Here is a 26,028-nt window from a genome sequence, read left to right as displayed (position 1 = left end):
ACACTACGATAGAGGTTACCATGAATGTAGTAGTATTTATTAGTCATTTTGCTTTTAGGTGTTGTTACTTATTGGTACAAATATTGTGAGGTAAAAAGCATTGTATTTGGTGTGCAAGTTACGGTTCGCATGACTGTTGTGCGAGTTACGAAATGCGATGCCAACCATGATTTCAAATTTCAGGGATTTGGGGGAAACTTAATTTGTAATCACAACTGTACTTTGCCCTTATTTTTTCAGTGAATTCCATTTTTTTAATATCATAAACTAGATCAGATTTCAATGAAAGTATACTCTAGCCCCACCATTTAAGGCTTTTACTAATGTGGGTGGCTATGCACGGGTGGTTGGCAAAATCCACAACAAGCGGCCAAACCCTACTGGGCATGGTCTGTGGGATATCAAATGGTTGCTGGCCATCCTTCCAGGTCTTGCCTACAGACAGCTTAGTACCTACTGTGGGCTTTGGATCAGCCTACTGCTATTCATTTGTTGACTTTCTTGTTAACCTAATCTGCATGCTTCACATTCAATTCCACTTCTAGTGTTTGCACATCCCCTAGAGCTTCGCTTATTTGTCATCTTTTTGACAGGATGATTTGTAGAACTTCACAGCTCACAAATTTCTATCTTTTTCTTAGAGCACTCCATAGAAGTGCATGTTTTTTCTTTCACAAGAGGGTCAGCGTAGCTCACAAGGCTGTGTGTGACCAGACCAAAAAGGAAGAGTTTGGAAATTGAGCTGTGGTTAGCAAGCTCAGCAAAATTATATTGTATTCTATTTTTTATATTTTATTTCTCTTTAGCCCCTGCGCTTACCGGGCCAAGGGGGTGGTTTAGAGTTTGCTACCCCCTGGTCCCATTACCCTTGTATTGTTTTCTCAAACTCCAGACTACACCCCATATTCTGCAATGGCAGCCGCAAAAGATTTTAAACTATTGCAGCCAACCAAGCCAAGCAATTGGAACACAGTATCCTATTTGAGCCAAATAATGGCAGCCTATGGGGCTTGTCTGTCCATACCTTCCTCTCTATCATTCCAGAGGCTTTTGCTGGTAGAGGCAAGTTTTGTCTGTGAGGAAACTGGGCAAGCTGTGCTGTTTGTGTGGTTGTTTTGGTGGAATTTCTAGTTGAAGTACTGGACAGTGTAGCCTGTGGATATAGGCTGCATTATTTGTCTTTAAATTCTCTCTTAAGTGTCTTTGCAGTTCTGCATTTTTTTGACAACTTAAGAGATTTTTGATTGCTCCGGGGTCCACGCACATGGGCGGGACTATTCACTAGATTATGACTATACACAGAGATCCCCTACTACAGAACCCCTGTTCTGCGCAGATAAGCTGCGACCCCCGCCATCACTTTCGTGAACACCAGAGGAGCGCTGGTAAAGCCGAAGGGGAGCACGGTAAACTGAAAGTGCTCTTGGGCAACCGTGAACCGCAGGTAGCGCCGGTGGGCCAGCAGGACGGGGATGTGGAAATAAGCGTCCTGCAAGTCCAACGCCACCATCCAGTCTCCAGGTTCTAGGGCAGTTAAGACCTGAGTCAATGTCAGCATCTTGAACTTCTCCTTCCGGAGGAAGCTGTTGATGTTCCGGAGGTCCAAGATAGGGCGTAGGCCTCCTTTGCCCTTCTTGGGAACCAGAAAGTAATGGGAACAACCACCACACACTACTTCAGGCCCAGAAACACGCTTGACAGCCTCCTTGGCCAAGATGGACGTAACTTCCTCTTGCAGAAGTTGCAAGTGATCCCCTGACATGCGGTGGTATTGTGGCGGCATGGTTGGAGGGGTCGTCTCGAAGAGGAGGGAGTAGCCCCTTCGGACGATTAGCAGCACCCACCTGTCAGACATGATGGTACGCCAGTGAAGGAGGTGATGGCGAACCCTGCCCCCACTGGCGTCGAGTGGGCCTGAAATGCCGGACTAGGAAGGCTTAGAGGCAGATGCTGCAGGTGCGGATGTGTACTGACCCTGCCATTGTCCCCCGGCACCGCCATGGCGGTAACCACATCCGCGACCGCGTTGAGACTGGTTCTGTGGTCTGTGGCTGGCTGGACGTGTGGGGGCACCCCTTCCTTGGCCATGAAAGGAACGAAAAGCAGCAGTTTGCTGGCGCTGGCCAAGGCCCAAGAACTTAGCCATAGCCCTGGTGTCCTTAAAACGCTCTGGCACACTATCCGCTTTGTCTCCAAAGAGGCGACGGTAATCGAAGGGCATGTCCATGAGCGTGGCCTGGACATCCACCGAGAACTTGGCAGACAGCAGCCAGGCGAGGCGACTAATGGTCACCTATGTGGAAATCGCTCTGCCCAGCGAGTCCGTGGTGTCCAGTCCACATCTAATCGAGTACCGTGCTGCATCCCGCCCCTCTACCAGGGCTTTGGCGAGCCCAAGCCCTGACACTGTGGCAGCACCTCCGCAACCGTATCCCACAGAGAGTGGGTGTAATGGCCCAAAAGGCAGGCGGTGTTGACAGACCGCAGCCCCAAACTCAGAGAGGAGAACAATTTCTTCCCAAACTGATCATACCTTTTGTATTCCCAATCTGAAGGAGCAGGTGGGAATGCGGTCTGGGACGTAGAGGCCTAATTCACCAGACTCTCGGGGTGGGGTGAACGGACAGAAAGCAGGGGTCGCCCTGAGCCGTGCGGTGGCGTCGGGCCACTTTCCGTTCCACAGGGAGGGCTTGGAACAGGTGCCCATCAGAACGTCAGTGAGGGCTTCGTTAAACGGCAGTAGAGGCTCTGAGGAGCTTGCCTGCCGTTTGAGCACCTCAGTGAGGAGGTTAGTCCTCACGGCGGTGACAGGTAGCTCAAGAGCAAAGGCCTTGGCCGCCCTGTTCAACACCATGCTATAAGTAGCCCCCTCCTCCGAAGCCACGGAGGGAGGAGAGATGAATCCAGTGTCAGGCGAAGTGTCCAGACCACTGGCCTCCCTCAGCTCATCTGCCCAGTCCTGGCTTAACTGGCACTGCTGTGCCAGAGGGTCCTCACACCCCTCCCAGTCCTTCTCGTCATCCATCTCCTGGAAACCAGGCAAAAAAGATGGAGCCGGGTCGTAGGTGAATTGTTCACCCATCGGCATCTGAGACAGCGCCGAGCGGCACCGCTCCGCCGTCGCACCCGGACTGGGGCTGAAACCGGGGACGGTGTCGTCCGAAGACGGAACCGGGAGCGACACCCTCGAGGTCGGCGCCAGCAGAGGAGTAGTGATGACTGGCGACGACCCGGATCCAGGCCTGGAACCTGTGGGGCCCTTCGGCGTCGGGACCAGAGTCAACGGCAGCACCAGGGCCGAAGTACCTGACGGCGCCTGGGCCGGAGCCGCCGGCTCGCTAGGGCTCATAGTCCGACCTGCGGGGCCCGAAGGCACCTCGACAGGTGACGGAGGGAAGGGAGTCCTCATGGCCACGAGGAAAGCACTTATCTCCTCCGGCGTCGCATGCAGCCCAGGGACCAGCGGTATGGAGCTGGGCGCCGGAGTTCCGGGCCGCGTCACGTGAGCGTCAGGGGGGGTCGGGGGGGAAGAGCCGGAAGAGCGATGACGAATCTTCGACTTCTTTTTCAAATGCCTCGACTTACCGGAGGACTTGGAGCCCGACGAGTGGTGGTGACTCGACGAGCGGCGATCACTGCGACCCCGCAACCGGTCCCCCGACTCCCTCCTCGACCGGGTCCTCGAGTGGCGCAGCGCCGACTGCCGGAGCTCGAGCAGCTTACGGGACCGCTCTAGCCTTCGAGGTCAAGGCTAGGCAGTCCGGGCACAACTTGTCATCGTGGTCGGGCCCGATGCAGTAAAGGCACCGATGGTGGTGGTCCGTCACCGACATCAGGCGGAGATCAGGTGTCGCAAGGTTTAAAATCAGGCATCCCTAACGGCACCGCGAGTCGAAATCTACTCTAAAAGTGATCAAAAGAGATCAAAAAAGTTAGTCAAAAAATGACTAGAATACTGCTCTGCCCGGATGTTTGCTTGCTGGCGCAGAAAAAAGAAAAACTCATGTCAGCCCGGCGATCATGACGCCGGACGCGGATCCGCAGACGACGCCTACCGACACGCAAGGGTACTGCTGACAAAAACTTTCCGGATCCAGCCTGACATCTGGGGATATTCTAAGGTAAGGAATATAACACTAACCGGTTTCTTTCAGATCCCTGGGTCAGAAGACACATCAAGCTCGCCAGCTTCTTGAAGGTCGTCTACCCAATCCTGCTCGGAGTCACACTGCCGGGCAAGGGGATCCTCTTCAGCCGTCCCAGTCCTCGTCCAGCTCCGGAGTAGAGGGAGCCGGCTGCGACGGCAGGGCCGGATCCGGAGAAGGGGCAGGCGGCGTCGGGAATGGCGCCAAAAACAGTGCCGGCCAGGGCAGAGCCCTATTCCAATGCGGATCCCAGGTCGGAACGAAATGGTCCGAGAACCGGGGCAGGGGTGGGATAAACAGCACCCAGTGCAGCGCCTGTAGCGGAGCCTGGGGCGGCGCCGGCCCGTAGGCAAGGGCCGCGCCGGGGCTGGAGTCAGCGGCAATGCACCTTGTGGCGCCGGGGCAGAGCCTGCGGAGCTAGATCCTGTGGCGCCGATGGTGGTGCCGCCAGGCCAAAAGGATCTGGACACGGGACCGCGGGGCCTGGAGCCCGAGGCCTAAAAATGCGGTCCATGGCAGCAAGAAACTCTTGCATCTGTTTGAGAGTCGCCGACGGACCCAGGTATGGTGGGTAGGCCGCGGGACTCCCAGGCTCCAGAGGAGCCTCAGGGGCGGAGCCGCTGTCTGCCTCAGAGGAGCGTCGGGGGGACGTCTGAGAGCGAACACGCTTCTTCTAATTCTTTTTATGGCGTCGCTTACCGGAATCTGAACGCAAAGACTTAAGAGCCAGAGGAGCGACGGCTCCGGTCCCGCTAACGGCCCCTAGACCCGGAGTGAGAGGAGTGCCGAACCTCCAGCAACTTCCGGCGCCGCTCCCGCAATGCCTTCGGGGCCATGGCTCGACAGTCTCGGGAATTATGGTCGGTCTCCAGGCAGTAGAGGCACACATCGTGGGGGTCCGCCACCGACAGATAAGCAAAACTTTCCGGATCCAGTCTGACGCCTGGGAAGATATTCTAAGGTAAGGAATCTATCACAAACGTGTCTCTTTCAGATATTCAAGTAGTTTTCTATTATGACTGTTGAGATGACTCTGATAATTACTGTCACTCTGATATTCAAGATATGTGTACAAACTGTGTATAACCAATAACATTTTATTGTAAAATACCAAATGTGAATTGTTTCTAGAAGTTAGGGCGCAGACCCATATTATTTTACTATACTTCCTCTGCAGATGGATTGCTTTGATAGGGCTATCTGACCGACACTCTTGATCTATACAAGAATAACTTGTTGTGGTTAGGAGTGAGAAACACCTGACCTTTCTCCAAACAGTGTATACTACATATTTCTCTTGGTGCTTAGGACATCTACTCCATCTACCTGCCCAATTCTCTCCAGGATGTTGATTTCTGGGGGTGCGAAAGGCATCGATTTCCATTGCCACAATAACTAAGATGGGGCGGCGGTGTTGTGGTCCTAATTTCAGGGAGCATGGCTTTGTCATTATGTGTTGATGGACAGGTCTAAATACCAGCAGCAATATTCCAGAATGGTAGTGGATGGGTGGGTCTTTGACAAAAGCACATTTGGTTGCATGTTCTTGGCATGGTCGAATTCTCCAAATTATGTATAAACAAAATCATTTCTAAAACATAACTCTCTGACTAAACAATAACATGTTGACAATTGGGGTTTCACACTCATACCTGACACTTCTCCAGTTGATGAACTTTAATTAAAAGCTTTTCAATTTCACTATTTTTCTGGGCCAACATGGACTGCAAACGTTCACGCTGTTCAGGGTCAGTCTGAGAACCTTTTATTTGAAAGAGTGTTGCAACTTGTACCTGTAAATAAAGACAGAATTGCAAAATGTATACTTTTAACAAAGAATTTGCTCAAAGGCACACAAGTATGCCAAAGGAGCTAAGATATAATAAGCCTTAAGGACACATATTGATTAGGTTGCTTATTTGCCAACTGCTTCTACTCCTATTTTAGGTTAGTAACTTTTTTTAACAATCTACAAATCACCCACTAGGACAGCAAGAACAGAGATCGTCTACTCAACATTTGAGCTTTAAAATAGCTATTTTAGACAACTGTGGAACAGCAGACAATCAGAAATTTGGCTCAGATAGGGAGAGCGAGCATTCAATATTTAGGAACCGTCACAGAATAGGAGGGCACCCCCTAATCTCACTTTCTTCAAGTTGTCAGATGTGCTATGAAGCAGTCTTTCTAGGTTTTAAGTGGCAAGATATATTTTCAAACAGGAGGGACTTGCACAAAATGTACTTAATGCTCAAGTTCCTTGAATGAAACTATCCTCAATAGGTAACCAAAGTAGTGCCCAAAGTTTTGAATGGCAGAATATTGTTGTTCCTGAGGACCATACAGATGCATTACACTACAAGTTGTTCAGAACTAGAGATGGAAGCTGTAAAGAAAGGGCATTGTATTAGTCTAAGTGTGAGCCTATAAAGACAGACTCAGCATGATTGCACCTTTCCAGCATCAAATATGGAATTGAGTTACTAGGCTACCTCAAAAAAGTTAAAGATACTCATGCATTACCTTGAGAGTCCTCCAGTACAATTTTTACGATCTTAATCCTTAAGGATTCTGTAGGAAGCTGGTTCTTTATAGGTTGTATCAAAATGAGATATATGGTGTAAAAAGACCAGGGGTTCCCTTTTGAGGTAATAGGGGGCTTGTTATGGCAATCCCGAGGTGCTAATAGAGGATGATGTGGTTGAGCAACCTTAGGCTTAACGCAGAGGCGTGCAAGACATCTGAAAATACACACAATGGTCAATAAACGAGGCCCACAATCCAAAAAGGAGATCCACACCAATGTTTTAAAACAGCAAGAATCGGTATATATGTTTAGGCATCAGAAGAAAATCGTTCAGTTAAGTACATTTTTAAAGAATGTTTTTTTAGTTCAAAAAGTCAACAGTGCAATTTTTGAGTTCTGTAACGTTAACCTAATGGAGGAAAATCCTATGCGGTTTATCAGTTCTTGTCAGCAACTTACGGGTCCCGTTTCCAAGAGTTAAGGTGAGTGGTGGTCAAGATCCAAGGAAGCACCAGCAGAACACTACCAGCTGGGGCACTAGGGCTGCCAGCTGCAGATGTGCCAAACATCGTTGGGTGCCCAATGTTATCCAGTGGCGATCGGATGCGATAGAAAGAGGCTGCGGAAGTGGACTGTGTGACCAGTCCCGTGAACGGCTATGGTTCTTGTGATGTTGGGCAAGATGGGGACACCTTTGTCCCTCTTCTCCTCAGGACAGGGCGTTAGGGTGCAACGGGCATTTGGGGTGTTGGGTTTCTCAGTCAGGCAACACTCGCAGTTAAGGGGCCTGACAACAGAGGTTGCAGGCAAAGTTGAGGAGTTACTCCACAGTGGAATCTGTACCTTGAGAGTTAGAGGAGCATGCTGAAACCATTGACACACTACTACAAGGGCTAGGGGGCTTGAGTGCTGTGGTACCCGGTGGCGTCAGGTTTTGTGGGGCCGGCGTCTTGGTAATTTTTTGGCTGCAGGGGACAGTTTTGCTGTCCTTCGGGAGGTCTTGGTTCCTGAGTAAAGGCTTGCACGTCTCCTGGGTTTTGGGGACTTAGAAGCTGCAGGACATGTCAACTTTTGGTGTAATAGGCAAAATCAGCAGGTAGGCCCAGCAGGGTTGGCGCCAAATCAGTTGCTGGGTCGTCTGTTCTTGCTGTGTGACTCTGCTCGTCCATCTTCTTTCTCCAGGTCGTCAGGATCTACTCTTCTAGGCGCATAGGGGTGTCTAGGGTAGTAGCCAATGTGCTACTGACCCTAGACGTCACTTTGCTCTCCTACATGACAACTTCCTGTAGGAAGTGGGTATAACCCCGACCCAGAATTCCTAGGTATGCCATCACTAAGATTGCTACTTCTGAAAAATTGTGTCCACCTCAGTTTAGCCCACCTTAGGGGTGGTACTAGCCTGAGGGTGGCATGCCTACCTGACTAGCTAATGTTCCCACCTGTCCAGGTGCCAAAGAGGCTCTGGACAAGGGGATTGCAGATTCGCATTTCAAAGGCGATCGCTCTTTGATGCTTGCCAGCTTAAGAAGGTTAATCAGCAGGTCATCCTGTGGGAGGGGGCGTTACACCCTCTTCCCAGACAGGCTTTTGTTCTGGGCCTCCTGAGAACAGAGACTCTCACCCTAGGAGGTCAGAACAGTGTCTCGGGTGGCAGGATGGCAGAAACCAGTCAGGCAACACACCAAAGGCTGGTAGGTTTTCAGGGGACACTTCTAAGTTGCCCTCTGGATGTATGTATTGATAAATCCATCACTTGAATTAAGTGTAGATTTACCAATACGAGATGTTTGATACCAAACATCCCTATCTTAAGTGAAGCCATTACGTAGCTGGGGATCTTGTTTTCACCAGTGTCCAGTACATGTTTTAAAATGGCTTCCCAGGTCAATTTCACTGCCAGTAATAGAATTCACCGGCACAGGGGCATATCTGCTCATGCAGGTATGTCTTCACATATAATATTTAGCACCCTGCCTATGGTCTGTAAGGCCTGCTGTAGGGGTGACTTACAAATATTACATGCAGTGTAGGGAACATGGCACACAGGGATGTGCGGCATGACGTGTTTTCACTTTTGTCTGCACCAAGACGTGCAGTTTTGCACGTGCTGCTGTCCTTAGGGACCCTCTTTAGTACCTCAGGGGTACTATATACTAGGGACTTACAGAGCGTGCTAAATATTTTGCCAATTTGGGAAATAATTGCACAATTTTGAGAAAGTGCTCTGGAACTGGGAACCTGGTTAGCAGGAACCCAATGCACTTCCAGTCGAAATCGCATCAGTTACCAGGCAAAAAGTGGATGTGAATGTCAAAAGGGCTACTTTCTTACAGGTTAGTAACAGGGTTTTTTTCTCCTTTTTATATGGAAGGGCATGTCTCCATTTCAACTGGCCAGTAAAATGGAAAACGCAAGTTTGCACTGCTATTTACAACAAAGATCTCAGTTTTCAGAGCTAGTTGTTGTAAATCCTGTTCCTAACCTCCAACGCACACTACTGGAAAGCAGCAGGCAAGTGACTCATCACCATTCATTTTAAGGTCTAATTTCCAATATTAATGTTTCCAGAATTTGGGCCGTTCAAAGAAGCTAAAAACAGCATAGTATAAGGAAAATTTGAACATAAAAAGGCATAACACAATCAACATTAGTTTTTAGCTTATACTTATATGGCCATGAAAGCCTGCAAGGAAAATTGCCAGGAAATAATACCTTCATTCTGTGCAACTGTTGTCTAGTGAATGCATACTGTTTCTGCAGGGACTGGTGTTGTACCTTCATACCAATCAGTGCACGCTCCATTTCAGCTCTACGATCTTCCACCTAGAGAAAATTGTAAGGAACACATTAGTACATTTGAAAAGGGATTCCATTTTGTAACATTCTATGCAAATATTGAATATTCTTAATTTTTAAAACTCTAGCCGCCCATTTAAAGAGTTGGAGTTGTCCTTAGCGACACAAAATAAATGGGTGAATTTTGGGAGAGCAGGTGCCCACAAACCTATTTTGAAGTCAAGCCAAAAACAACAACATAAGAAAATATCAAGTAGGCATGAAGGACTTGGTGTTACTGACCAAACAGAGCATTTACAAAATGAAAAAAGAAAATTATTTAAGAAAATATGAAGCTTTAAATGAACTGCACAAGCAGTTGGATCTGACAGTGGGACCTAAGGAGTGAAGTAGGCAGTGTTAGCTGCCCTGAAAACCAAGGGGTACTGCTGCCTCAAGACCCTGGGCCAAAGAACTACAAGGAGGTGGGATAGTAGAGGAGCTCCCTACCACTCTCCCCTCAGTGGAGGTGAAGCAATTTGAAGAAAGATTCAGAAATCTGCTAACAAATAGAGGCCAGGATCCCTAAAATATATTCAGCACCAAACCCCCTTCACAAAAGCCTACTGTGGCTGGGGAAAAGAGTATAACTTTGTCCTGCTCATTGGTAGATGTAGCCCAGACCACTGGGCAGCTGAAAACATACCTATGACCTGTGTGAGATAGTTTAAATGCGCAGGGTGCTCCCGCTTCTTGCTGCCATGTCGTTAAAGCCAAATACTCCCTCCAGCTCGTGAAGACCTGCAGGCACAAAGGAGCAGGGAGACAGAAGCTGTCAGCACCGGAGTGTGCTGCACAGTAGGGGCTTGGCCTGGGCATGCAGGCTTGCCCTTCTGCACAGCCCATCAAAATAGGGTTTTATGGAAGCCCCACACATTGGACAGTGGCACTCACTTTAAAAGTCTTTGTGCTGGTGGGCATGTTAAGAAGGCAAAATGCCCAAGAGAAAGTTTTCAGTGGTGACAGGGAAGGAACCGCCCGGTGAAAAGGCACACCACAGAAGGCACGTGGGTTGATAAAAATGAGTGCATTCATGTATTTTGACGCTCCAGGGTGGGCAAGAACAAACCACCAAGATGCATTAGCTGTGTGTGCTTCCAGGAAACCAGCAAACCCCCCCAGAGGAGGCTTCCTGTGCATGTTGGAATTTTGCACTCTAGGTCTCCCAGGGCACAGAGAGTGCGAGTGATCTAGGGAGAGTTTGTTTTGTTTTTCAAGCACTACCAAAGCTTTGATTTTTGTTCATATGCTCATGGGTGCATAGACCTTTGCTGCTAGGCCCACTGTTTGCCAAGCAACCTTGTTAAAAGTAGAAGAAAAGTTAATATTTAATAAGTATTCAATGGCTTATGATTGCATTTATTGTTTATGGTGAAACTGTGGATAGACCTTTAAAATAGACTCCAGCATAAGCAAAAGACGTGTCTGAATATGCACCACACAGCTGGATGGCATCATCGTCTGTGTATATTGCTATTTCCATGGTACACTTCAATTATGAGTCAACTGCTATAAGAGTGTTGCAACGTGACCCCTTTATGGGTGGTAACTGAGTATTTTTCTTTTTTGGGGGGACTCACCTGGTAATCTTGAACTCTAACACTGAGACGCTGCTATTCAGTGCCCGGTATATGTGCTCTAACCCCTAAAACGTGCAAATTGGTTTAAACTCTGATTTTCACATTTGCCTTCCCTATATGGCCAAAGTATATGGGACATAAATACACCCCGGGCATGGAAAGTGGAGTCACTTTTGGACTACAGTGTCGTCCACTATAGGGGCAGTGAAAACATTGTTGCATGCCTACCCTGTGAAGTAGACAGCAGCAGATTGAAGCCTGCTGTACAACCTGTCAAAAACATTATTTTGACAGGTAGAAAACTATGATTTTAAGTATTAGATAAGTCACCCATGAGCACATTTTACGGCCCACAAGACAGGGTGCATGACATTTAAGAGCAGACCATGGCATGTTGCCAGAAAGCCATAGTCGGGCTAGCACCAATCCTGGTAGGAGGAAAGGCACCACCAAAACTAGTTTTGGGTGACCACAAACGAGGGGGACTGGTCATTACCATGGCCACACCTCTGGGTGGGTACTTGGGCTCTGCAGAAGCGGAGAAGGATTGGATGCCGTAAAGCAACAGAAACTACTAAAAAAAAGTGGATAGGGTTGCCTGAAAACTTTTTTCCCATTAGTTAGAGAGTGCCCAGTAGTCTCCCCCCACAAGTTGATGAACCCTAAAAAGCTGAACCCTCGCCCACCCTTCCACAGAACACTTTATGGATCTGCAGAATAACAGGACAAACTGGACCGAATGTCTGAAAGACTGGACATGCTCCCTCCTGCACCCAGGTTAAACAAGTGGACTGTAAGTATAAGTTTTCTGAATTCCTGTGCGGCTTCAAGGGCACAATAATCAGCACAAGGCCTTTTACTGTAAGTCCCCATCTGACCAGTGGCAACTTTACTTTGACAGGACTTTGCTTTGGGGCTTTGCCTGGCACTCATAGTCTAAGTGCACTCCCCTGAAAACCTGGACCTTAGAAATATACTTCTTAGATTGCTCCGGCACTAGAAGAAAGTTTGGAAAAACATTTCCTTCAGAGCTTCAGTGGGAACCTGTGGCGAAAAGTATCAGGCCGGCAGCCCCACTGCCTTAGACTGAATAACACCCAAAGCAGCTCCAAACAAATGTCTAAGTCTCCACAGTTCGAGTGGGATCAACCTGCTTCAAGTATACGGCTTTGAGATCCACTGCACCAGTTAAAATCTCAGCAGTGGCCCACTCACAGAGGATTTTTCTTCTCAAAAAGTGAAGAAGTCCCTGTACTGTGTTTGGAGTTAAAACCGCTTTTGAACTATTCTTTCACTACGACCAATCCTCTAGTTGCATCCGACCAGAGCTCCATCATGTTTGGCTTCAAATTGCACCTAGGTATTGGTCTATCGCTTGCAAAAATTAAGTTGTGATATGCGCTTTCTGGTATTATTGTCACTTACATCTTAAAAAAAAATAAATCATATCTCCAGTTCCTCTTGTTGGATTTTTGTCATTTTGATCTTATTTTACTCTTAGGAGATTTCTCTTTACAATGTAATTGGTTGTTGCATTGATTTGTGTGACGACTCTCTATTGTGTATGCATGGCCGATAATGCGATTTAAACCCGACTGCTTTGTGTCACGTTACCAGGAATGGAATACAGGTTTATTTTATTTAATTGCGGTGACATCTTGCAGGTGGTGGCTTTATACTTTTAGGTAGACAATTGACCATCATAAACAATTATCATCTTTCCTACAAACACCAATGGTACATGATGTAAGTCTTTACAAGTATTAGGTCAGGCAAATACATTTTTGTTCTACCAAATGTCGTCCCACATCATTTGTCCGCTGTGCCTGAACAGAATCAGAGGCAGTGAAAACATTTCTCATCCCTTAAACTGGAGCAGAAATCCAGAAACAAATAGCAGCTGCTTCAGACACACAGTCCATTGTCTGACTCAAGACAGTAAATCTGGACTACATTTTGACGAGCAAGGACAAAAATGATGCAATAATTGATTTCTTTCAATTGACTTCAGACTTCATGCATTTCCACATATGAATGGGATTTCTGCTCTGCATAGCCTGGAACTAGGAAATCTTTTTAAGACTGTATCACTAATACAGGGTTGCAGAAGGTGTGTTATATTTTCACTCTTGCAAACCTACAAAAATATGTCGATTGTGCAGTGGAGAAATCTTTAAACTCACCCAATCTCAACTTAGGCTCACACAAACCTTCAACTGTATAGTCTGAACTTCGGAGAGCGTTTGCAGTTATTGAGAACCACACAGGAGTACCTCAGCAGAAGACAGACCTTCATTATCACCTTGCTGGACTTAGTGGGTTAACACAAGGGTTCTGAGTTAATTCCATATGGGGAATCAAAGCAAAGTCTCATGGCGCCCCAGGACTGCTAGACACCCAGGCAAAGCCAGCAGGTCTGACGCTATTAATGCACTATTGGAAAACAAATGGAGGAGTACCCCGTATAGGCAAAACAGAGAAAGTCTCTGTGCCAAAAGCTTAAGGCTTAATCAAGCAATTGGGCCCAACCTTTACTTAGGATATAGCATATCCTTTTTGAAGACCCCTCACTCACCAACCTAGTTGGTGACATGCTTCATCATTGGGGTCCCATCCCGCAGGCCGAGTGCCAACAGGGTGTGCTACGACACCCGACTACAGTGGAGCGGGTATTTTTTCTTTTATATGTGCAGTGATAAAAGGGGTGAAAGGGATTTAAAAAGGGTCCAGATCTACTCACTTTAAGATTTTATTCCTGAGCCACTGGGCACCCTAATAAAAGAACTGTGACACTTATGTCTAATTATGTAGACTTCGGTGTACAAGACGTGTAGTGTTATTAAAATAGTGACGTGTGCTATGTGATTTAAAATTAAGGTCATAGGTCTACATGTTTCAACCTCTTGCGATTGTGGGTTTATGTCAGGACCAAATAGAAAAAGAGTGAAAGACCTGGGTGGTATGCACACGCTAAGGCGCATCCTGCCCTCGATCAGTGTTAAATAGGAAACACAAACTTGTGTCCCTTTGCAAAATGTAGTCTTCTCCCCACTCTAGAAGAGAAACTCAGAGCGGTAAGAATCCGCTTCATGGGCGTCCGTGTTCCAAAGGTGATGCTCGCGTAATTTGCGGCTTCTGTTCCTCGAACTGGTAACCTACTTGGTTCCATAGACGGTGTGCCCCTTGGGATTCCCTAACCTCTCACAATGTGTTAAGTGCAGTGTGGACTTTGTGTTTTAGGATTAGGGTTTGCTGGTGCGCAGACCATTAGAGGTGCCTCAAGCATTGGAGGTTCATGGTACATTTAGGAGGTTAGATTTGCGAGGCCAGCCTTTAGTGTGTGTGTTTGACTTTTATGCTGTGAGGTTGCTTAGAGGGTTCCGCCTAGGTTTTTTCAGCTGACTTTTTGTATACATTTCTACAATGAAGCTAAGTATTTAGTAGTGGGTGTAATAAAGTATTTTTCCTTTTGATAATAAAAAGCACTGGCAAAGTAGCAATGTATTAAATGTGGTTTGTAGTGTTGCACTGTGTCAAGTCTCTAGGCCACAACCTTGGACTGCTCTGCCTAGTAACCCTGGGAGTCAAGTGCAAAAGGGAGTACTTGGTTCCCAGTTTAGGGGTTAAGGGGCCATAGGACACCATTGATGAAATACCCTATTTGTTATATCTGGGGTCCAGTACACCTTTACAGGCATGGGACCATTAGACCTGGATTTCCAACAAATTATATATTCCATCTTAAAGAAATACATCCAGTGTTCGAGAGTGTATATAATGAAAAATGTTTTACTATTTCACTATGGTCTGTGGTATATTTAAAGGTAGTCAGAAAACTATTTTCATAATGCTTTTATGTACCTTTGTATTTTTCTTACTTGTCCATTCATTCCAGGAAATCTTGGGGGAGGGGCGGTGTCAAAGTTATAGGCAGAGTTCTTGTGTTCTTTATTTAGCATTTTAAACATTAGCAAAAACACTTGCACTGGCCTAATGTTTACGGAAAGCAAAACAGTCACTAATATATATATATATATATTTGTAATTGTAGGACACAACAATGATGTAGACACTAAATCAAGGTGAGCAGACTGCTCAAAACTAGACATCTTTAAATGTAGGCTGGACTGAAAATGTCGATTTGATTACTAAAAAATATTCCAAACCGACTCCCCAGCAACTAAAACAGGCCATCAGTAAAACATGCACATTTGGGTTTAATGAGTGCAACATTTATCAGAATAAAGGACAACCTGTTGAGTGGTGGAGGGGGAGGTGAGGTGTAAGAGCTAGATGACTTTTAAGAGCATCCTGTAACCAGAGTAACCCATTATAGCAAATTTGCTTTGCCTTAATCCCATTAATGTGTGTATGTGTTACTTCAGTCAGAAGAAAAACGTTTCGCCCCCCCCAAAAAAAAAATTAAAGTTGGGATCTTCATCCTCTCTTTGCTCTCTCCATCCCAAACAAACAAAACTCGACTCAATTTTTATTTTTTTGTGTGATGCAACATTATGTATAAATCTAATATTAATTCAATTCACATCCCTTGGTGAGCAAGGTAACCAAAGCTCACCCCCACTCCCAAATGAACTGCTAATGATAACCGATTGCATTTGCGATGGCCCACTGGTGGTAGCACATCATAGATACCATCAAACAAGGTGCTTAATGCCCCTACAACACAGAATGCTAGATTTAATTTAGGCAGTATTCATCAGGCTCAAAGCATGGACAGATTGTGCACAAGGCCAGAGTTTAGTGAAAGGTTGATGAATCCAGAGACTGCTTCAGCAAAAGGCCTCACTTTTGGTCAGTCCTGTGAGTAACACCCATACTCTCAACAACCAATCGACAAGGCTCTTAACTATGTCCAATAGTCCCTAGGTAAAAAGCCAGACAGATCTCCAATTAAGCACTCCTCTTCAAGGCTGTGCCCAGTGATCTATGGGTGCAGGTCATACAGTCAATCACAAAGATCACCACATCTTCCTTCCCCCTCGACTCAAATTTAGCCTTTAGTTACAATTAGCAAATTCTGGACCTATTGCTTAAACTTTGGCCTGATTCCATAGCGGTCTGCTCCTGCCGCCACATCAGCCCCATTGATGTTATGGATAGTGTAATTTTAGGTTTCATTTGTGACATGTTACTGAGTAACACATTGAGTGGGATGGAAGAAGAGAGCTAAGGCTTCATTGCTCTCTTATAACTACCTAATTCGACAAGATTTAATGTAATGAGCTGCAACCAAAAAGGTGCTTCAAATAGGTTTAAGGAAATTTCTATCTTGACAGATTTCCTTTTTTAAATGTTTATTCTATCTTCTAAGTAAGACTAAGAAACATTTTCAGTGATTTTTTTGTTTCAGTTATATACTTTTGGAACAGCTAAAGCAAGAACGTCAACCCTTTCCCTCAGAACCAGATGCACTAGACCCCGGGTCATAGTAACCTTTGAACATGTTCTGCACCCAACCTCTAGCACCTTCAAAAACCACTCAACACAGAACTTATGTTGAGTGCTACAGTTTGAGTGCTTGGTATGGCATTGGACTATGTACTGGGCCTACTGTTTATGTCCTCATTAGCCCATTAAGCACTGTAAGGCTTACAATTTTTCATTTTTTATAAAACAAATAACACTTCTGTATCCAAGATGGCACTGCCTTTCAATTCTGGGATTCTGGTTCAGCTGTACTCTATAGGGTCGGAGTCCCTATTTGGACAAGTGAATCTTTCAACTTTTGCTTTCATTTCAATTTTGGGACAGGGTCTGTCTTTGTGTAATCCTCTTACATTCTTATTGTGGTCAGGGGACAAAAGTAGTCGAAGAGTCATTACTTAGCAGCTGCAACAAAAAGTAAAATTTGGTCATGCAGATCAGTCCTGAACCTACAGAAATTTAAACTGTCAGCAGGAAATGAGAGCTTCTTCATCCAATCACATTGTAGGGATTTCCCACATTTTTCATCTGCAAGAACTCGAATAATTTGCAAATGAACAAGTCAAATATACAGGACATTAACCCTTCAAAGCCTGCCTTTCAGTTATGTACATATCCCAAAAGCTCCACAATCGTTTTAGAACTAACAATAAAAAAATCCCTCTCTGTGCCAGTTTCAAAATGTTTAGTAGTGGACAGCAAAAATCTATTTCCTATGAAAGTCTCAACCATACCTACAGAGGTCTTCTTGCCAGCTCAGATCATCTCATAACAGAGCCAGCAACAGTGAATTCTGTTAGTATCTTTCTGTAAGCCTGGTTAACAAAGAAAGTAATCTCTAGATTCTTACGCCCAATGTCATAAGTATACATCAACGTAACATATCCCTTTTAATAGAGTACAGGGTTGATGTTAAGGGCAAATGCCCGCTGCACATTACATTATGCGTCAATGATGAACTCCACTGGACTCTATTTATATTAAGGCAGCCTCTGGGTGATAACTATCCACAGTACTTCTGGGTCTCAAAACCAGTGCTACATCAGAACTAATAACGGAAAAGGGTTGAAAAGAAAAGATACAGACTAGTGCAAGAAGTATTAAATAAAATATAGCTCTCGGATTCATCACTGAAAAGACAGGCGGGCAGTTTAAATATAAAACAGCAGGTGTAATAGTTAATCATAATACTGTGCACAAAGAATTTTTAAAGAGGAGTACCTCTGAAAATAATGAATTTCCTTTGCTGCTTGGATCCTGGGCCTGCCGAAGTGCGAGGTCTAGTTGTACTTGAAGCTCCTGATTTGTTTCTCTGGCTTTCTGTAATGATACAATAAAAAGAGTGGTTGGTTTAGATGATATGGTTCAGTAATGTACTATTTATCACAAAGAAGAAAAGAAGGGAGAAAGCATGAACAGAAATGGTAAATGGCAAGAGGGAGCAAGACAAATAGGTAGACAGAGCTGAAAGACAGCCTAGGAAGGTGAAAGGTAGGCATCAGGTATAATAGATACTTGGTGCCGATTTCGGAGTTGGCTCGACATTGGGCGCCATATTGGAAAGCATATGTTCCCTGTTTTCATTCTTTATTTGTTGCTCTCCCACCTTTTGATTTGGTTTACTTTTTTCCCCCAGTATCTTTCAGTTGCAGGGGAGCCTGTGTAGGGTTAGCGGGATTGCTGGGCCCGAGATGTGCCCCCTTTTGCTTTGACCAACTAATTTTTCGACGCACTCATGCTCCAGCGCTGGCGTGTGAATACGCCCCACCCTCATTTGGAGGGCTTTTGAAATCTCTGCTCACCAAAGGCAAACCAGTCTGCACCCGTCCATACCCAGATTGTGCAGAGCACCGGAAACGGTGCCAGTTTCAAACCAGACCACGACAATATGATCACCTATTCAGGTAACAAACTACAAATGCTTAACCATGTTGATTCAAGCGGTGCCTGCTTCAACAAGTTTATTCTCTGTTCAGTCCTAAATGCCTTGTGCAATCAATGTGGATTTGCCATCCCATCAACGCCCCCGCCTCAAGACTCCCAAACATCCCACGCTAAAGGCACTCCTAACTTATAACTGAGATCTTGTTGCGCTCTTATAAACACCCGCTTCCTGGTGAAAAATGCAACTGAAATGGCAGAATTAATAGATGTTCACCAGTTCGACATTATTTTTGTTACGGAAACCTGGTCCAATAACTCCTCACGTCCCGACCTAATCAATGCAGCTCTCTCAAGCTTTTCCATTATCAGACATGACCGACCCTATAGAAGAGGTGGAGGGCTCGGTATCATCTACAGAGACTGTAGTAAGGCCACATTTGTGCCCATATCGAACACGGAGTGTGAAGCACTATCGTTCTACTTTAAGTTAACCAAGAAACAATCTTTTAGAGGATAACTCATATCGCCCACCCAGCTCCAGGGGTTGCTTTTTAAACTCTATGAGCACCCACCTGGAGAATTAGATCTGTAACAAGAGTTATACAGTTTTAGGTGATCTAAATTTCTACCTTGATATCCTCTAGGATAAGGACACTACGGCTATTTTAGAAACCAAGAGTGAATTTGGTCTCCCACAGCTCCTACTTCAGGCGACTCACTCAGCTGGCTATATTCTAGATGCAATCTTTTCAAATATTAAGTCTACCTCAGTCTGAAAATACTTAACCACTATCCTGGTTTGACCACTCTGCCATTTTCTTTTAACTAAAAAGCCCCAGTCTTTTCCCCGATACATTAATTTACAACAGTTCCACCGCCTTTCGTGCCTGTGGAGCTGTGTGGTGGGTGCATCTGTTGAGCTGTGTGGTGGGTGCCTCGGTGGAGCTGTGTGGTGGGTGCATCAGTGGAGCTGTGTGGAGGGGTCATTTGTGGAGCTCTGTGGTGGGTGCATCGGTGGAGCTGTGTCGTGGAGCTGTGTGGTGGCTGCATCAGTGGAGCTGTATGGTGGGTGCATCGGTGGAGCTGTGTCGATGGAGCTGTGTGGTGGTTGCATCGGTGGAGCTGGGTGGTGGGTGCATCGGTGGAGCTGGGTGGTGGGTGCATCAGTGGAGCTGGGTGCATCAGTGGAGCTGGGTGCATCAGTGGAGCTGGGTGCATCAGTGGAGCTGGGTGCATCAGTGGAGCTGGGTGCATCTGTGGAGCTGGGTGCATCTGTGGAGCTGGGTGCATCTGTGGAGCTGGGTGCATCTGTGGAGCTGGGTGCATCTGTGGAGCTGGGTGCATCTATGGTGGTGGGTGCATCTGTGGAGCTGTGTGGTGGGTGCCTCGGTGGAGCTGGGTGGTGGGTGCCTCGGTGGAGCAGGGTGGTGGGTGCCTCGGTGGAGCAGGGTGGTGGGTGCCTCGGTGGAGCAGGGTGGTGGGTGCCTCGGTGGAGCAGGGTGGTGGGTGCATCTGTGGAGCTGGGTGCATCTGTGGAGCTGGGTGGTGGGTGCATCTGTGGAGCTGGGTGGTGGGTGCATCTGTGGAGCTGGGTGGTGGGTGCATCTGTGGAGCTGGGTGGTGGGTGCATCTGTGGAGCTGGGTGGTGGGTGCATCTGTGGAGCTGGGTGGTGGGTGCATCTGTGGAGCTGGGTGGTGGGTGCATCTGTGGAGCTGGGTGGTGGGTGCCTCTGTGGAGCTGGGTGGTGGGTGCCTCTGTGGAGCTGTGTGGTGGGTGCATCGGTGGAGCTGTGTGGTTGGTGCCTCGGTGGAGCTGTGTGGTGGGTGCCTCGGTGGAGACGTGTGGGGGGTGCCTCGGTGGAGACGTGTGGGGGGTGCATTGGTGGAGCTGTGTCGCTGGAGCTGGGTGCATTGGTGGAGCTGTGTAGTTGGAGCTGTGTGGTGGGTGCCTTGGTGGAGCTTTATGGTGGGTGCCTTGGTGGAGCTGTGTGGTGGGTGCATCGGTGGAGCTGTGTGGTGGGTGCATCGGTGGAGCTGTGTGGTGGGTGCATCGGTGGAGCTGGGTGGTGGGTGCCTCGGTGGAGCTGGGTGGTGGGTGCCTCGGTGGAGCTGGGTGGTGGGTGCATCGGTGGAGCTGTGTCGGTGGAGCTATGTGGTGGGTGCATCGGTGGAGCTGTGTGGTGGGTGCATTTGTGGAGCTGTGTGGTGGGTGCATCGGTGGAGCTGGGTGGTGGGTGCCTCGGTGGAGCTGGGTGGTGGGTGCCTCGGTGGAGCTGGGTGGTGGGTGCCTCGGTGGAGCTGTGTAGGTGCAGCTGTGTGGTGGGTGCACCGGTGGAGCTGGGTGGTGGGTGCATCAGTGGAGATGTGTGGTGGGGGCATCTGTGGAGCCCTGTGGTGGGTGCATCAGTGGAGCTGTGTGCTGGGGGCATCTGTGGAGCTCTGTGGTGGGTGCATCTGTGGAGCTGGGTGGTGGGTGCATCTGTGGAGCTGGGTGGTGGGTGCATCTGTGGAGCTGGGTGGTGGGTGCATCTGTGGAGCTTTATGGTGGGTGCCTTGGTGGAGCTGTGTGGTGGGTGCATCGGTGGAGCTGTGTGGTGGGTGCATCGGTGGAGCTGTGTGGTGGGTGCATCGGTGGAGCTGTGTGGTGGGTGCATCGGTGGAGCTGGGTGGTGGGTGCATCGGTGGAGCTGGGTGGTGGGTGCATCGGTGGAGCTGGGTGGTGGGTGCCTCGGTGGAGCTGGGTGGTGGGTGCCTCGGTGGAGCTGGGTGGTGGGTGCATCGGTGGAGCTGTGTCGGTGGAGCTATGTGGTGGGTGCATCGGTGGAGCTGTGTGGTGGGTGCATTGGTGGAGCTGTGTGGTGGGTGCATCGGTGGAGCTGGGTGGTGGGTGCCTCGGTGGAGCTGGGTGGTGGGTGCCTCGGTGGAGCTGTGTAGGTGCAGCTGTGTGGTGGGTGCACCGGTGGAGCTGGGTGGTGGGTGCATCAGTGGAGATGTGTGGTGGGGGCATCTGTGGAGCCCTGTGGTGGGTGCATCAGTGGAGCTGTGTGCTGGGGGCATCTGTGGAGCTCTGTGGTGGGTGCATCTGTGGAGCTGGGTGGTGGGTGCATCTGTGGAGCTGGGTGGTGGGTGCATCTGTGGAGCTGGGTGGTGGGTGCATCTGTGGAGCTGGGTGGTGGGTGCATCTGTGGAGCTGTGTGGTGGGTGCCTCAGTGGAGCTGTGTGGTGGGTGCCTCAGTGGAGCTGTGTGGTGGGTGCCTCAGTGGAGCTGTGTGGTGGGTGGAGCTGTGTGATGGGTGCCTCGGTGGAGCTGTGTGGTGGGTGCCTCGGCGGAGCTGTGTGGTGGGTGCCTCGGCGGAGCTGTGTGGTGGGTGCCTCGGCGGAGCTGTGTGGTGGGGGCATCGGCGGAGCTGTGTGGTGGGGGCATCGGCGGAGCTGTGTGGTGGGGGCATCGGCGGAGCTGTGTGGTGGGGGCATCGGCGGAGCTGTGTGGTGGGGGCATCGGCGGAGCTGTGTGGTGGGTGCATCGGTGGAGCTGTGTGGTGGGTGCATCAGTGGAGCTGTGTGGTGGGTGCATCAGTGGAGCTGTGTGGTGGGTGCGTCGGTGGAGCTGTGTGGTGGGTGCGTCGGTGGAGCTGTGTGGTGGGTGCATCAGTGGAGCTTTGTGGTGGGTGTGTCGGTGGAGCTGTGTGGTGGTTGCATCGGTGGAGCTGTGTGGTGGTTGCATCGGTGGAGCTGTGTGGTGGGTGCATCGGTGGAGCTGTGTGGTGGGTGCATCGGTGGAGCTGTGTGGTGGGTGCCTCGTGGAGCTGTGTGGTGGGTGCATCGGTGGAGCTGTGTGGTGGGTGCATCTTTGGAGCTGAGTGGTAGGAGCATCGGTGGAGCTTTGTAGTTGGAGTTGTGTGGTGGGTGCCTCGGTGGAGCTGTGTGGTGGGTGCATCGGTGGAGCTGTGTGGTGGGTGCCTCAGTGGAGCTGTGTGGTGGGTGCCTCAGTGGAGCTGTGTGGTGGGTGCCTCAGTGGAGCTGTGTGGTGGGTGCCTCAGTGGAGCTGTGTGGTGGGTGCCTCAGTGGAGCTGTGTGGTGGGTGCCTCAGTGGAGCTGTGTGGTGGGTGCCTCGGTGGAGCTGTGTGGTGGGTGCCTCGGTGGAGCTGTGTGGTGGGTGCCTCGGTGGAGCTGTGTGGTGGGTGCCTCGGTGGAGCTGTGTGGTGGGTGCCTCGGTGGAGCTGTGTGGTGGGTGCCTCGGTGGAGCTGTGTGGTGGGTGCCTCGGTGGAGCTGTGTGGTGGGTGCATCGGTGGAGCTGTGTCGGTGCAGCTGTGTGGTGGGTGCCTCGGTGGAGCTGTGTGGTGGGTGCATCGGTGGAGGTGGGTGCTTCTGTGGAGCTGTGTGGTGGGTGCATCAGTGGAGCTGTGTCGGTGGAGCTGTGTGGTGGTTGCATCAGTGGAGCTGTGTGGTGGTTACATCGTTGGAGCTGTGTGGAGGGTGCCTCGGTGGAGCTATGTGGTGGGTGCGTCGCTGGAGCTGTGTGGTGGGTGCGTCGGTGGAGCTGTGTGGTGGGTGGGTCCGTGGAGCTGTGTGGTGGGTGCATCGGTGGAGCTGTGTGGTGGGTGCATCGGTGGAGCTGTGTGGTGGGTGCATCGGTGGAGCTGTGTGGTGGGTGCATCGGTGGAGCTGGGTGGTGGGTGCCTCGGTGGAGCTGGGTGGTGGGTGCCTCGGTGGAGCTGGGTGGTGGGTGCCTCGGTGGAGCTGTGTAGGTGCAGCTGTGTGGTGGGTGCACCGGTGGAGCTGGGTGGTGGGTGCATCAGTGGAGATGTGTGGTGGGGGCATCTGTGGAGCCCTGTGGTGGGTGCATCAGTGGAGCTGTGTGCTGGGGGCATCTGTGGAGCTCTGTGGTGGGTGCATCTGTGGAGCTGGGTGGTGGGTGCATCTGTGGAGCTGGGTGGTGGGTGCATCTGTGGAGCTGGGTGGTGGGTGCATCTGTGGAGCTTTATGGTGGGTGCCTTGGTGGAGCTGTGTGGTGGGTGCATCGGTGGAGCTGTGTGGTGGGTGCATCGGTGGAGCTGTGTGGTGGGTGCATCGGTGGAGCTGTGTGGTGGGTGCATCGGTGGAGCTGGGTGGTGGGTGCATCGGTGGAGCTGGGTGGTGGGTGCATCGGTGGAGCTGGGTGGTGGGTGCATCGGTGGAGCTGGGTGGTGGGTGCCTCGGTGGAGCTGGGTGGTGGGTGCCTCGGTGGAGCTGGGTGGTGGGTGCATCGGTGGAGCTGTGTCGGTGGAGCTATGTGGTGGGTGCATCGGTGGAGCTGTGTGGTGGGTGCATTGGTGGAGCTGTGTGGTGGGTGCATCGGTGGAGCTGGGTGGTGGGTGCCTCGGTGGAGCTGGGTGGTGGGTGCCTCGGTGGAGCTGTGTAGGTGCAGCTGTGTGGTGGGTGCACCGGTGGAGCTGGGTGGTGGGTGCATCAGTGGAGATGTGTGGTGGGGGCATCTGTGGAGCCCTGTGGTGGGTGCATCAGTGGAGCTGTGTGCTGGGGGCATCTGTGGAGCTCTGTGGTGGGTGCATCTGTGGAGCTGGGTGGTGGGTGCATCTGTGGAGCTGGGTGGTGGGTGCATCTGTGGAGCTGGGTGGTGGGTGCATCTGTGGAGCTGGGTGGTGGGTGCATCTGTGGAGCTGTGTGGTGGGTGCCTCAGTGGAGCTGTGTGGTGGGTGCCTCAGTGGAGCTGTGTGGTGGGTGCCTCAGTGGAGCTGTGTGGTGGGTGGAGCTGTGTGATGGGTGCCTCGGTGGAGCTGTGTGGTGGGTGCCTCGGCGGAGCTGTGTGGTGGGTGCCTCGGCGGAGCTGTGTGGTGGGTGCCTCGGCGGAGCTGTGTGGTGGGGGCATCGGCGGAGCTGTGTGGTGGGGGCATCGGCGGAGCTGTGTGGTGGGGGCATCGGCGGAGCTGTGTGGTGGGGGCATCGGCGGAGCTGTGTGGTGGGGGCATCGGCGGAGCTGTGTGGTGGGTGCCTCAGTGGAGCTGTGTGGTGGGTGCCTCAGTGGAGCTGTGTGGTGGGTGCCTCAGTGGAGCTGTGTGGTGGGTGCCTCAGTGGAGCTGTGTGGTGGGTGCCTCAGTGGAGCTGTGTGGTGGGTGCCTCGGTGGAGCTGTGTGGTGGGTGCCTCGGTGGAGCTGTGTGGTGGGTGCCTCGGTGGAGCTGTGTGGTGGGTGCCTCGGTGGAGCTGTGTGGTGGGTGCCTCGGTGGAGCTGTGTGGTGGGTGCCTCGGTGGAGCTGTGTGGTGGGTGCCTCGGTGGAGCTGTGTGGTGGGTGCATCGGTGGAGCTGTGTCGGTGCAGCTGTGTGGTGGGTGCCTCGGTGGAGCTGTGTGGTGGGTGCATCGGTGGAGCTGTGTGGTGGGTGCATCGGTGGAGCTGTGTGGTGGGTGCATCGGTGGAGCTGTGTGGTGGGTGCATCGGTGGAGCTGTGTGGTGGGTGCATCGGTGGAGCTGTGTGGTGGGTGCATCGGTGGAGCTGTGTGGTGGGTGCATCAGTGGAGCTGTGTGGTGGGTGCATCGGTGGAGCTGTGTAGGTTGAGCTGTGTGGTGGGTGGCACTTTTTATAAATCATTAGTAAAAGATTAATGAATTTCAACTAAAACCCATATATAGCAGAAGAAGAGAAAGCTCTAGTAACGGGATGCAGGATGAATGTATTCCTTTGAAGCAAATCGCCAGCATGTGAAAGGTGTAAAATAGCAAACAGCATAAAACGAAAATGCCAGCAAAAGACTTTATAAAATTCTGTGTGGCCCTGATAAAATAATTAGAGCGTTTAAATATATCATGACCAACAACGGTTATTGTTTCAAGAGCAGCGTGCGAGATGGTTAGGCTGCAATTTAAACAAGCCCTCGGCATTGCTGTGGTGGGAAGGGGGGGGGGGGGGGGGGGGAAGAGGCAAGAAGGGAAGAATAGGGGCCCGGGAGCAGCAGCCTTTGATGTACCGGCAGGCCGGCCGTGCTGTGAATAATTTGGGGAGGAGAAATGCCGGCTGGGGGAGGCTTGAGATGTCGGAGGAGGCTTGTGGCTTTGATGTGCACACGCTTCGGGCACTGCAACAAATCGCCGAGTTAGGCCGGCAGGCCGGCCGTGCTGTGAATAATTAGGGGAGGAGAAATGCCAGCTGGGGGAGGCTTGAGATGCCGGAGGAGGCTCGTGGCTTTGATGTGCACGCGCTTCGGGCACTGCAACAAATCGCCGAGTTAGGTAAACTCTGTTTAAGCTGCAATATAGCTCGCCAGCTATGCGCATGCGCATCAGCAGGCGAGCCCTAAAAAGTAACAAAACCAAGCCTCTGTGCAGCCACACTCGTGGCCCTTAAAAGCCCTTCTGCCCCATTGCGCACATTGAGCTGGGGGCACAGGGCGCCTCAGGGAGGCCGGCATTATGTCACCGAGTGAGATCTGTTACCACACCCCTCCGGCCCCACGTGCCCACTTTTCAAAGCCTAGTCTCTCTGGAAACCCCTGCCACCATTATTTCATTACAAAGAGGGACACGCTAAAAGAGCAGGGTGTCTTTCTCCCCTTTATTTTGATTATTTTTCATTGTGTAGGTGTGGGGAGCAGGATTGCTACCTAGATATTGTCCAACCC

General features: G+C 50.1%; 1 protein-coding gene across 2 annotated transcripts in view; it reads right to left on the bottom strand.

The window, feature by feature from the left end:
* SPDL1 (spindle apparatus coiled-coil protein 1) overlaps positions 1–26,028 on the bottom strand; it is a 387,177-nt gene that overhangs the window by 137,684 nt on the left and 223,465 nt on the right. For both annotated transcript variants that reach the window (XM_086931423.1, XM_086931422.1), the window contains exons 6-8: positions 17,754–17,852; positions 9,385–9,495; positions 5,798–5,938 (exon numbers count right to left, since the gene is read on the bottom strand). In XM_086931423.1, the coding sequence (XP_086787549.1) occupies positions 5,798–5,938; positions 9,385–9,495; positions 17,754–17,852 (351 nt within the window). The remainder of the gene's footprint in view (positions 1–5,797; positions 5,939–9,384; positions 9,496–17,753; positions 17,853–26,028) is intronic.

The sequence above is a fragment of the Lissotriton vulgaris genome, chromosome 7 (assembly GCF_964263255.1).
Source record: "Lissotriton vulgaris chromosome 7, aLisVul1.2, whole genome shotgun sequence".
NCBI lineage: Eukaryota > Metazoa > Chordata > Amphibia > Caudata > Salamandridae > Lissotriton > Lissotriton vulgaris.
Note: the sequence above shows the minus strand (reverse complement) of the source record. Positions and strands in the feature narration are given on the sequence as shown.